At 42.6% G+C, this 13,342-nt stretch overlaps 1 protein-coding gene across 4 annotated transcripts in view; it reads right to left on the bottom strand.

Annotated features, from left to right (window-relative positions):
• The window catches only part of MOCS1 (molybdenum cofactor synthesis 1), a 28,226-nt gene extending 26,059 nt beyond the window's left edge, over positions 1–2,167 (bottom strand). For 2 of the 4 annotated variants that reach the window (XM_061470892.1, XM_061470893.1), the window contains exon 1: positions 2,013–2,167. In XM_061470892.1, coding sequence (XP_061326876.1) covers positions 2,013–2,135 — 123 coding nt within the window. In that variant the 5' untranslated portion in view covers positions 2,136–2,167. Of the gene's footprint in view, positions 1–2,007 lie in introns of all 4 variants that reach the window. The other 2 variants (XM_061470894.1, XM_061470896.1) reach the window with 2 other exon arrangements.
• Positions 2,168–13,342: the final 11,175 nt, after the last annotated feature.

Raw genomic sequence — 13,342 nt, 5'->3', positions numbered from 1 at the left:
ACTGACAACAAATTTTTACAGCCTTGTATTTGCCCAGTAAGGTTATCTGGTCAGTATAATTTCAATTCTATAAATACATCCATTTTCATCACATGTTTCATATACAGAACATTTTAAGAACTAAATGGACATTCAATACGCAAATAAAGCTATTAAGTCTTTCTGCTGGAAGGAATAATTTACCAAGCATTCATATAAAGTGTTAGTACAAATAGCAAACGCAGGAGGATAGAGAATGGATAGTATGCATACATTCTCCACTACGTCAAAAACCAGCATGCAGTATCAAGCTCAGAGTCATAAATTGAACATAAGCTCATGACACAACACCAATACAGTTGCTATACTGACCCCCCGTTTATAACCTCACCTAAAGACTTATAATGGACACCAGCTTTCAGTCATCTCCTGAAGTTCCCGAATCACAGAGTTCTTCCTTCCATAGCTGGAAGGATCATTTTAAAATGGGATTAAACACAGAATCTCTTCTCCCCTTTGCACCCCCTGAACTCAACTGAAATCTCATTAAACTAAACAGAACCCAGGAACACTTTCAGAACCAACCCAAAAGATGGTCAAGCAATATTCACACTTGCTTTGAATGTCTGAACACCCCATCATTTTAAAGTATGTTTCACTGCCCTATGGCTGTAACACTAATTGCTCCTCTACAGATGGATGCTGGGAGAGACTGAGAACACTGATGAGCAGCGAGTATATTACTACTCTATAGTTACTAATTTTGCATTGTCTTTCCTTTTGCGTGAGCTTGTTGAGTTCTCATGCCCCGCAGGACATCCCAAGTACTCCGGAACACCTGCCTCAGTTACTATGCCACACACACAAACCACCCATCCCATTCTTAGTGGCATTCATCCCCTAAGGGAACAGGGCTTTCAGAGATGATTGATGTAATCAAGCTCTCTCAAAAGTCTTCCTGAATGTATGTTAGAACTACTTGATTCATAAAAAGTAGTTAAATAAATAAAAAAAAAAAAGTACATGGTTTAGAAAAAGCAGAAGAAACTCAATAGCCTTTCAAGACTCCTGAGGCAAGTAAGCATTCAACAAAGAATTGCACAACTCCATTTGGCTCTCTGTAAATAAATGGTAGTGAATGCATTCAATGTTGGTGACACAAAGACGGTTACTAGTAGCTTTAGCTTAGTTTCTGCTCCTTAAAGTCAGCCATGAGCTTGCAAGTAAATCAATAAATCATGGGATTACTCTGCCTGTCATACTCTATTTCTGCTATACAGAACCTTTGCCTTTCTGTGCAGCTTTTTCTCCTCCATTTGGACACCAAGAGATCAGATCCACCTGAGGACCAAAAGCGAAACGAGGAGCTGGATCAGGAGAACACCTGTGTTGATTTCACATCAGGGACGGAACAAACAAACAGCTCAGTCACAAAGTTCCCCATGACCACTCAGACAGAGCACAATGACCAAAAGCTGCCAAAGAACTCGATTTTGACCTAGGCAAGAACAAATGCTGTTGTGTAACCTCTTCTTCAAATCAGGAGAGAACACAGAACTGGTTCAGCCCAGACTCTGAATGTCCTACTTACTGCCAAAGAAAAGTGACATTCAGCAAAGTAAGGCAATATAATTATACATTACTACACGTTTTGTTGACGCCCGCTCAGACCCATATAATCAAGTCACGTTCACCATACAAATCACCTATCGTTCTGGGACAGGTTGCAGAATTAAGCGTGCCTACTGGAAAGCGCGGGTCAGCTTTGGTGCGCCCAGCCCGGCGGGCTGCAGCTGCGGCCCCCCCGCCCTACAGACTGCTATGGCAGGGGCACTCCGCTCGGGCACCCCGGCCAGGCCAACCCTCGGTTATCACAAGCACAAACGACGCTGTCTTAACTGCAAGGCATCGGCCGGGGACTCCAAACCTCCGGCAACGGCACTACAGGCCTCCCCGCGGCAGCAGCACCCTCCCGCAGGCCCCGGCCACCACCTTCCGTCCCAACGCCTCTGCTCACTCCCGGCTGACCTCACCTGAGCCGCGGCGGCGGGAGTCCGCACTGGCGCCCCGGAGCTGCAGGCGCGGCGCGGGCCTGCCCCGAGCGCCCCCCGCAGGAACGCGGGGCCACCGCGCCACCCCCACCACGCCGCCGCCATGCGGCCCCGCCAGCCCCCAGCACCCGAGGGACCTCGGCACCGCCACCCGCCTCACACCGCCACCCGGAGAAGGGCGGAGGGGCGGCAGCCAATTAGAGCTGCCGTGGGTGCTGCGCGGCACGCCGGGAATTGTAGTCTGCTCCCCTCAGCGGGGCAAGCGGAAGGGAGCGGTGGCACAGAGCTGTACTCTGCGATAGGGACCCCTGGCAGTCGCTGACGGTCTCCTCAGCAGCAACGGCAAAGCCTGCGCTGACAGCCTTTACTTCCTGCTTCCGCTATCCTCGCCTCAGCCCGCCAAGAGCCAGCTGTAGAGCTCCAGGCCTTGTTAGTAATAGGTGAAATTGTGTGTTGAAACAATAATACAAAGGAAAAGATGATTATATTTGAAAATCTGTTAATCAGTAGAGGGGTTTTATGTATTAGGAAAGTTTAAGAACAAGTTGAAACTCTTCTATTGTGTATCTTAGTTACTTTATAACTAAGCATTATAATGGTAGCTGTAACGATAAGCAATTAACATAGCCATATATGGGGAAGGGTATATGAGTGGATTTAGGGGAGTATTGTGAAACCCTACCAAAGCAGAACTCACGAACATACCAGGAGCAGTCAAGTGAAAATAAGAGAATGCTGGCGTCCACATAATGGTTGGGACATGTCCAAGGAACAGAAAGGTGAACAGGACAAGCTGAGGAAGACTTCTTACTTCATCCGAGGAAGACTCCTTACTTCATCAGGATGACCACCAGAGAGGGGCTGCGCAAGTGCAGAAGAGGCTGATGTCGTAATAGACTAATGTGGCAATCCTTGATGCATATGTATTAGTCGATGTAATCTGTGTTGAATATGTATTAGCTATGAAATTCTTAGTGTATAAATTGCCAGCGCGATGTGATGGGGTGGAAACCAGATTTAGGCGCGTGCCTCTGGTTTCCCAGCACACCTCATGTAACCATTCCGGCGGTTATGTGTCAATTCTTACGCTAACAGCCTGGGGCCGGAAGGTCTTCATGGGAGAAGCGGGTGTTGGAGGGCTCACACACAGGTATGTGTCCCAGAAGGGACAAGCAGAGGACTGGGATCCACAGTTATCCTCAGCTGGGAACATTTCTGGTAGAAACAACAGCTTCAACATCAGTCCTGCCCGAGTCTCAAGTAAAACCTGTAAAGCATTGTGAAAAGATGGCCACAGGAAGTAAGTGGGGCATAATGGGTCTTAACGGGGCATAAGAAAACAGTATTTAAGTTTTCCAGTCCATTTTGTTTTCCCCCACTGTGAAATATGAACTCACTCCTCTAAACCAGATAACAAGGTTTTATTGAGGGACAAAGTCAATAAAGCAAAAGCAACAGCGCTGAGCGCATGACTGTAGCCAGAGGCACAAGTGATTAGTATTTGTTACAGGTTTATATACTTTCACAATTGCATTAGTCACATGCATATTCATAATTCCCATGTATAGGTGGGGAATATTATAACTAGCCCCAGGAACTTATTATCGTAAGTCCCCTCCTCTTGGCGTCTGTGCACTGCTCTCCGGTGATTGTGGGCAGGGGTCTTGAGGATGAAGTAAGCAGTCTTCCTCTTGTGAGTAGGGGTCTTCAAGATGAAGTAAGCAGTCTTCCTCACAGTGTACTTATCACCTTTGGCACAGTTGGACACCCCAGTAATCACACAACTAGCTGAAACCAGCCATATCTGTAATTCTTCTGATAACTAGCAAAGATTTAGAACAGTGTGACCTTCCTGCAAAATTTATTGCAGGATGGGCAGACAATGAGTATCCAAAGCTAGCAGATGGCTGGGAGGCTCTGTCTCTAAACTAACTGATAAGTATGGTAAGGATGGTGTGAAAGAACTCATTCCTGTTTAGTGGGGCCACTAAATCCTGTTATCTCACCACAGACTTACAACACATTGTTCTTTAAAGTTAAAGATACTTTAGAAGACTAGTGTGAAACAATTAACTCATGTTTAGTGGGGCCACTACATTCCACAGACCTACAACACAAACACTGTTCTCTTTCTACAACCTAAGTTAAGCTAAAAAATGCTTTAACTCTGTTTTCCAGGCACTAGCTTATCTTACATCAAGTCGTGTCATCCCCCTCCCCCCCCCCCCCCATCTTTTACCTTGACAAATTCTTTTGCTATGTGACTCCATTTTGCTCAAGAGTTCTGGCCCTTTTTAACTTGTTGTCTAATCTTGTGTCTTTAGTGAGCTTTGTATCTGTTATTATTGTAATCTCATACAGTTATACCCACATAACCACACCTATGAATTGCAAAAGCCAATACATTTATGTGTTTAACACACCCACACTCCCAATGTTTCGCAGACAAGGGGCCTTCTGGCAAAATGTTTGGTGGTCCACTGTCCTCTGCCTCTGGGCAATGGGTCTGCAGAGCATGGTCACCCATTGCTGAGCTGAACTTGAAGCACTTGTTCCGAACTTAATTCACACATGAAAGGAGCTCTTGGGTTCCCAAAATTTTCCTGGATCCCCTTCCTGAATCATGTCAGCTACTCTTATGGAAGACATATCTTTCCCTAAGTGACATTTACTGCTCTTAGCCTTAGAACTGTGCAGCTGTTGTATTGTTGTAGCCGTGAAACCCCACAGCTTTATACACCATGTTGCTTTTATGGTAAGTCTTCCAGTTTAAATACTTTTCCATTACCAAATTGCTGTGTCAGGGGTATTTGTATTTTCAACTAATGGTTGCAAAAACATTAATGATTCTCTGCGCAGTCTTTTAGCGTTTGACCTGTGTAATACTTGTTGATGTATGAGTAACTGGGCCTTGTAATTGCTTGTGTCAGCCATTATTTCAAGACACAGTTATATGTTCTGAAATGTTTAGACAGGTTATACTTTAATCTTTGCTCTGTAGTAAAACACCTTCTTCTGTCCAATTCAGTCTTAAGAATTTAGACTTTTGACTTTATTCAGAATTTAGTCTGGGTAGAAACTAACAGGAAAACTTAATGCAACTTTTTTTTTTTTCCCCTTTTTAATTTCTCCCTTCCGACAAACCCCACCCCCAAAAAAAAAAAAAAAAAAAGAGAAAAGACCTGAAGCCATTGCATTTGAAAATAAATGAATGAAAATTAATGACCTGTGCTGTGGCCATTCTGAAACCTTTCTCATCAGTATGATAAGTAAGGTAACATATACGTAGAACAAAACAATAGAGAAGATAACAAAGCAAAATACTGTTTTTAATTACAGTTTTCAAAGGATGCAGAAACAAGCTTGATATTTACATTTACAGCAGATTTATGAAGCCTCACTTCTTCCTGTAGAACTGGAATAACTGTAATTAAAAGCTTTCATGAATTTAATTAAACAGCAAGTGACAGTGAAGGCTAAAATACACAGAGCATTTCAACTTCGTATTAGATGTAGTAATTGTTCAATTCAGTGAACCTTTCAATTGCAAAATAAGTTTAATTATTTGTAAAGTAATTAAAGTTCAATATTTGTTACAACCCCAGAGAGAAAAAAATAACAGCATTAACAAAAATCTGCAGGATCTCTAATATTTTTCTCCAGTAAATGTTGTTACCTACAGTGAAGAGTCTGTTTCTGTGGCTCTATAGTTATTTTATTTTACTTAAAGACGATATTAAGCTTGACCTACATCTGTAATCCAATTGAATATGGCAATGCTGAGCATATGAGGAAAGTTAAGAAGTGAAATATCTTTGTGTATATGAAGCCTTGTATTTTCCTGTTTTATCAGATTGCACAAATAGAAGGATATCTCACTAAAGCAGCACAAAACTGGCTTTTACATCTCCAAAGACAGCTTCTTACTCTCAGAAGTAGCTACTGCTGTTTAACAGAAACACTTGCCAAAAATTAAATGAAACCATAAAATAAATGTAATGGAATAAAAGCATCTGCATAAGAGAGAATTCTGTTTTAACTTTACTGGGACACCATCATGTCATGTCATGTCATGTCATGTCATGTCATGTCATGTCATGTCGTGTCATGTCGTGTGTCAATGAAGAGTAAAGTTTTTGCACATCTGAGAGAGCAGCTGGAGGTTTTATTTCTTTCCTTTTCTCAGCAGCTATCTAAAGAGCTAATACTCAGTAAAGAATTAAAAGTTTGAGGCTTGTATATTTAAGCCAAGGTGCTATGCACTGTCATGTGTTTGCATTGTGATATGCTACCCGGGCAAAATCATTCCTATCTACGTCTATCTGCAGAAATCACTGTCACTCTAGTGAAGCTCAAGACAGTTACTCAAGGCACTTTTAGGATCCACAGAAAATTTTGCCACTGGTCTTTCAGTTGTCTTCTAGACATTATGCAGATACTCACTTATGTTTGGCACAGAGTGATTCTATAGTCTGAATTCCAAAGACAGGGATTTCTTGCCCTTCCTGCTGCTGCCTTTCTTTATGACTTACAGGGAGCCTATATTAGCCATGTCTTATTTAGCTGTGTGTTTTCTTCAGATTTTGCTGAATTCACACTTAACGTCTTACAGGTCTCATTCAGCATTCATGCACATTTAGATTAATTAGCTTTCCTTGAGACTCTGCACCGTGCCGTTCATAAAACTGTGTGCCTGCCAGGGTGCACAACATCTACATGGGCAACAGAAGGGCAGAGTCCAATCACATACCAGCATCCTCTGGGAGCCTATTCCAGAACAATATGAAAATACAAAGTGCTGGACTACTTCCAGTGCTATTCATGCTTCAAATAAGCATCAGACAAAGTTTTAAAGATACGTTAATAATGAAATACTAATGATAATTTTAAAAGTTTCAACAGGGAGCACACCATTTGAGCTGGATGGATCTGCCACACTGAGTCACAGTTGCCTCATAATCTAGATTAGGCATCTGTTAAGAGTTTCTCAACATCTTTCTGAAACTTTGGGCTGCATGCCTAAACAAAAAACAGAGCAAAGTGGAAGACCCAGTCCTGTCCTCATATGGGGCTGGAAAACAGCCAGAGCTTGTGTTGGGACTGCAGTTAGGAAAGACTGTGGGAGTGCTTAGTCTAGTGCAAACTAAGGGAAAGACTCTACATCCAGCTTCCTGCAATTTGAGCATTAAATAATTTATAGACTTTTCAAGACACACTGATTGTTTTGTCTGTTTCCTGCAAGAGCAGATACATTGTCTCTCTCTGCATTTCTTACTAGTGAGCAACATGGGCACTCCTTTAAAGACACTGCCAGGAGGATAGAGATTCCCTAGTAAACTTCAGGGCATATATGAGGTATTAATGACTAGGTTAGGACATCTCACAGTTGCTCATGAGTATCAGCATTTTTCAGTTCAAAGTATACCACTGCATAATTTATGTACACGTGAGAAATCATAGGGAGCTGATGCAGCAGAGGTTTCTGTTATAGTTTGCTTTCCTCATTAGAAAAAGGCATGAAAGCCTTCCTGGTGTTTCTTCCTAGTAGCTTGCACAAAATAATATCCACAGTTCTCTAGGGCATACTGCTTCTATGCAATCAAAAAGCATGTGTCAAAAAACAGAGTTGTAAGTAGGGATTTTGTAAATACCCATGCCAAGGCTACCCCAAAACAGCAGCCTCTCAAAAATGCATAAGTCAGAACAAGACCTGCCATTCTAATCAAAATGGTCTGAGAATCATTGGCATGGAACCAGCCAGGCTGGTTAGAAAATAGGTGTCGATGCTGTCTTCTCTTATACCTCCTTACCTTCTATGTGAGAAAAACACTCTCCTTCCTCATCTTATTACTCTCCTCCTTTGCTGTATTTTTATTGATGTCCTCCAGTTTTTCTGCTTACAACAGCAAGAAAAGAAAAACGATCTTTTAATATTACTAAGCTCATAGTGATGAAATTTGTGGCATTCTCTAAGCAGTATCTAGCAGCATGTAGAATAATGGGCTGTAGAATACCATGAAATCCGATTGATCCTACATGCTAAACCTAGCGGGTCCAAAGAAGAAGAGTGAAGCTGATGAAAGGTCTAGAACACAAGTGTTATAAGGAGCAGCTGAGGGAACATGGTTTAGTTGTGGACTTGGCAGTTTTTGGTTAACGGCTTTACTTCATGATCTTAAAGGTCTTTTCCATCCTAAACAATTCTATGATTCTACTCTTCCATACTTTTGCACAACTACACTACAGAAAGGAAATTAAGAAATGCATAAAAAATAGAAGCTGACATAAGTAGAAAAGAGGAGAAAAGGAAGTAAGTAGAGAAGGAAGAGGAGAAAGGCAGAAAAGAAGAGAAGGAGGGAAGGAGGGAAAGAAAGAGAGGAAAGTAAAGAAGAGCTGTGAGCTTGACCTTATCATTTATGTATGACCATACTTTTTTCTCTTGGCTTCCTTCTTTTGCATGAAATACCATCATCACCCTTCAGCATTACAGAATTGAGGAGCAATAACACTTTGTGCCCTCCTGTTTTTATCTAGAAATTCTGTGCAGGACAGCTGCTGACCTTTTGTTTATCTGGAGCAGGATTGCACAGTTTCACCCTTTATGCAATGTTCAAGGTAAACAGGCTGTTTATGGGCTGACCACAACTTTTCTGAGTGCTTAGTATGTTTAATTCCTGAGAACTGGGAGAAGAAAGAATATACTACACACAGCAACCCCATCTAATAAGGTTGACAGAGACATAACCAAAGGAAGGTTTAAACAAAGTCAGCCATTGTCTTAGTTTAACTCTGGGGGCTTATTCTGCTCCAGGCAGCTACCCCAGATTGTAGATTTGGGGTTAATCTTTTAGCATGCCTACATTGTTTTTCATATCTTACTGAATTCAAGGAAACAGTAAAAGGAGTGCCTGTCAGAAAACACCAGGAGACTTCCTCTTCCTTGAACTTCCAATGCTCTCCCCTTTCTTCCCATGAGTAACTCCCATTCATTCCTCCTTTCCACATTAAAGAAATCCTGCTTAACTTTATGAATGTTGGTGGTATGTGATGGCTCTTTAGGTATCAGCACCATTGACGTTACAGGCATAAGGCACTAGGTGAGTGGGTGATTCTCAGACCTGAGAATTCAGCTGTATTTTGGACAATACAAATCAGTCCTTGGACTTTATCTACTCTAAGAGGAGAGATTATACTTCCTCTTTTCAAATACAGCTGGACATTTAATTTTATGAAATATTATGAATATTTTTCATTTAATTTACTTTGAAGTGCGAAATTTCATCAATAACAATAACAAAATCCTCCACATCCTAACAAAACAATAAGCAAGATCACAGATTTTCAAGGCTGTTTTTGTGCTGGATGAGTTTGATATGACTTGAAAATTGATTAAGTTTCATCAAGGCTCTAAAGTATACCTGTTTTGTCCCTTTCAAGATTAGGTGGTAGTGTTTATTGCTGGGTTCTTAATCTGCCTTATTTCTTATTGTTGAAACTAGCCAACTTCCAGTTTGTTAAACATTCCATCAAGGTAAGTGAAACTGTAACAAACAGCTCTCTGAGAACGTTAATTTGTATCCAAAGAGTTATATCAAGTTAGAAAGTCACAAGGCAAAAAATGGAACAAAACAAAATAATAAAACCATCAGGGCATCTTTATGGACTGTTGGCATTTTTGTTTTGTAGATGCATATATCAAAGCCTGTGCTTTTTCAGATCCTGTTAAGTCAATTCCAGATTTAGCATCCCACATCTGTCATTTCAGATCCCCTAGGCACTTCAATTGTGTTCAGTTCTTGCAAATCACAGTAAAGAATTGTGATTAAGCATACAAAATCTCACTGAATATTTCCCTCTTTCGCATCTTTGGCTAACATCTTGTAAAAGAAAGACAAAAAGGAGCTGTTTGCAGATTCACTCTGTACTTTCATCTCCTCTTCCCAATGTTTTCTGCATTGTTAATTTCTAAGCTGGGTTTCTGTAAGCGGCGAGGAGAAGCAGACAGGCCAACCCAATATGGGTGATAAGCAACTTCTACTTTATTTGTGACGCAGTTCACATATATATAGGAGTGGTATTCAGCCACTCCTTCTTGGCACAACAGTATTGGTTAGCCCCCACAGCTTCCTCCACATTCTCCTCCCAGGTCCGGTCTCCGGCCACCTGTGGGGGCCACCCCCCGCCTTGCTTGCACAGTCCTCCAGGACTCTATGGTCCTGCTCTTAGAGTCATTCTGCAACAATTCCCCCCTTTTTCTTTGTGCAAGCAAGGCATTATGGGTTAATCTGTTCACCTGTTTTATCACACAACTATAAAGAAGTCTAATAGCTACGATGATTAACCTAGTCAATGATACATAAGTGCAATACTTTTAAACAGTGTTTGACTCAACCTGTAATGCCCTGTGAAGACAACCATCTAGTTATTCTTAGAATACTGCTCATTTACTATTGCTGGGTAAGCTGAGCCAGGGTTCTCAGCTGTGCGTGCATCGAATTAGCATAATCAGAGAGACTCATACAACACATTCCATCAAACTCTTCACATCCATGTCCCTGTTCCAACAACAAAAGGTTGTGTTGCATGTCTTACAGAGTCAACATTAAAGAAAATCAGGAATTGCCTTCGATGTAGAATTGTTTGCTTAGCAACTCAGCAACCCAGTCTGCTTAGTTGACCCAAGGCCCCGGCTGAAGCACTTACAGTGATTTGGCATATTATGATTGGATACATGTTTTGAAGACCCTTAGTGACTAACATATAATTGGTTAAACACAGGTGTGAGAACTCAACCTTGAAAGCTTGCCAACAGTCCACAGTTCTCATTAACTTGGTGAATTCCAGCCTCTTATCTTGCTTGCTTAAGCTTAAGCTTCCTCGGGCCTCTCATGGCCTTGCTGTATCTTTCAGGACTATTCAAAGTTTATGTACCACTTATGCATTCTCCTGTGAGAACACTGTCTCCACATCTTCCCCCTTTATGTTTTATATATGGTTTGGGTGGCCCTACTTGAGCAGGGGATCTGGGCTAGATTATATTTCCAACATATGCCAACTAGAGGCTGCCTGGGCCTGCCCCTTTTTTCTGCTCTATGGCTCTCTGATAACAGGCTGTATAGCTCTCTGATCCTTCACATCAAGGTCTGGCATGGCATGTGTCCCCACCGCTCCACGCCTGCTGGGTTGCAGCCAACAGCGGAGCTAAAGGTTCTTCTTGGTGGCAAACACAGAAGCCAACCCAGTCTTGCCCTTGATTGTGGTAGCAGGCATTTGGTCAGCCTCAGTCCTTGCACCTTGTTGTCAATGCACAGTTTCACCTGCTTCATCCAGTAACAGGTTGCTACTACAGCAAGGCACACACACATTTACATTAGCTGAGTATCTATTACAGGGTGCAGCAGCATGTTGAAGATGCTGATGGCAGTGAAGGACTAGCCAAAGAAATTTCTTACCAATGGAATTCTCCCCCCCTCTTAAATTTGTTCCATCACCTGCTTTACAACACTACCATTGTATTAAAATTTTTCTAGCTTTTGCCTTAGCATTTTCTAGCAGCTACTGCAAATTTCCATACTCTAACACCTCTTTTACAAGTGACAAATCTATACAATACAAGGTGCAGTTTCTTATTAGCAACTAGCTAGTAAATACAGGTGGTTTTATACACAAAATAACAACCTCTAATAATAGCTATTTTAGAAGCACACATATTCAGGATGTTACTTTTCAGTTGCCCCCAAGTGATGTTTTGCAGTTATTTGTTCTTTCTCTTCCTCTATCTCATTCTGCTTGGGGTAATGACAGTCAGCTCCTGTAGCTGAGGCATCAGGTTTATCCATTCGTCTGTCCAGCTCATGGCAAGGCTTGACAAACTTTGCAGGCAGTCACCATGGACCTGTAGGCAGGAGGACACAAATATACCCCCTCCCCCAGGTTATCAGTTCTTCAGAAGTAGACAGGTTAAGTGCAGCATCATTACTCTCTCCTCCCCCCCCCCCTTTTTTTTTTTTTTAGTCCCTGCAAAAGCCATCATTACTCCCACTACAGTCCCACAAGGACCCTGTGGAGACTAACAGCAAACCAGCTCCGAGAAGCATCATTGCAGTGCGAGGTGGCAGGCTCAACCTTAGCAGGCATCCCCACAGAGGCTCTGCCTCCCCCACATCGTATGAGGCTTGGGCTTTTATACTGACCAAAATGCACACTCATTCCAACACAGGTGGCCAGCCTGTGCTGGAAGAAGTGGCCAGCAGTATCTACAGAGGTCTCCAAGGGTTGATAGAAACCTGGACATACTTATATTTACCAACTTCTAGTACATGAGTATCACAGAGAAACTGTATGGGCTCCCCCTGTCAATTGCAAGAAAAAATCATAACATATACAGCTTGAGTATAAGAGGATTTTAACGCATACGTGGTCACTGTTTGTCAGGCCTCCTTAACTATTTTGAGATCAAGAGCTTCCCACTCTTTAGCCCCCTGCTGTGTAGTAAACACAGGATATGCAAAGATGCCCATTGCAGAAAATTCCCCAGTAATGATCACATATTTGGTTACCCATTGTTACAACTGAGCGTCTCCAGGGCCAGTAAGTCTGAGCAGACCCACCCGGGAGACGAAGAGTCAGGGTGTGGAAGCAGAGGATATAAATCTGGCTCGGATTCAGGGGATTCGGGGGCTGATCCTGGGCCGAACTCGGGGTCTCCGTTGCTCGCAGCTGTGTCTTTCTTATCAGATGTCTCCCGTTCGGTATGTAGCCGTCTGCAGACCTGGCTCCTCCGTGACTGAGTTAATTTTTTTTTTTTCACTCTAAGGCATAGTGGGTTGGAGAGGCTCGCGGTTCCTTTAAATCCCCCACTAGCGCATGATCCCTATTTTCTACTGCGTGCTTCATAGTGGCGCCGCAATCGATCCGGCGCCGAGGCACCGCCTTCTTTCTTTCGGATTTCTCGACATTTATCATGCGTATCCCTTCTAATATACTTTGTCCTTTTCAAAGTCCCTACTTTCGGAACTGGGGTGGTGGGGGAGCAGGGGGTTACACCTCCTCCGCGGCACCTTCTGATGGAGGGGGAGAAAAGGAAGGGGGGGGGGTTGGGGGGGAAACCCTTTGCTCCTGCGAGTTGGGGGAAACGAGTTGTAATCTTCCCCCGGTTTCAACCGACCGGGAACGTCTGTTCCTAGTTTCTTCGTTGCTACCACGGCAGTTTTCTTTTCTGCCTCGTATCTTTTTATACAGTTCATTACTTCTCTCCGTGGTTTACTGAGTTTCTTTGCTGTTTTATCATCATTAAGCATTGAGTCAAATAG

The sequence above is a fragment of the Pezoporus flaviventris genome, unplaced genomic scaffold (genome assembly GCF_033815535.1).
Source record: "Pezoporus flaviventris isolate CSIRO_AGI_PZ_B2104156 unplaced genomic scaffold, CSIRO_AGI_Pfla_v1 ptg000066l, whole genome shotgun sequence".
NCBI classification, from domain to species: domain Eukaryota; kingdom Metazoa; phylum Chordata; class Aves; order Psittaciformes; family Psittacidae; genus Pezoporus; species Pezoporus flaviventris.
Note: the sequence above shows the minus strand (reverse complement) of the source record. Positions and strands in the feature narration are given on the sequence as shown.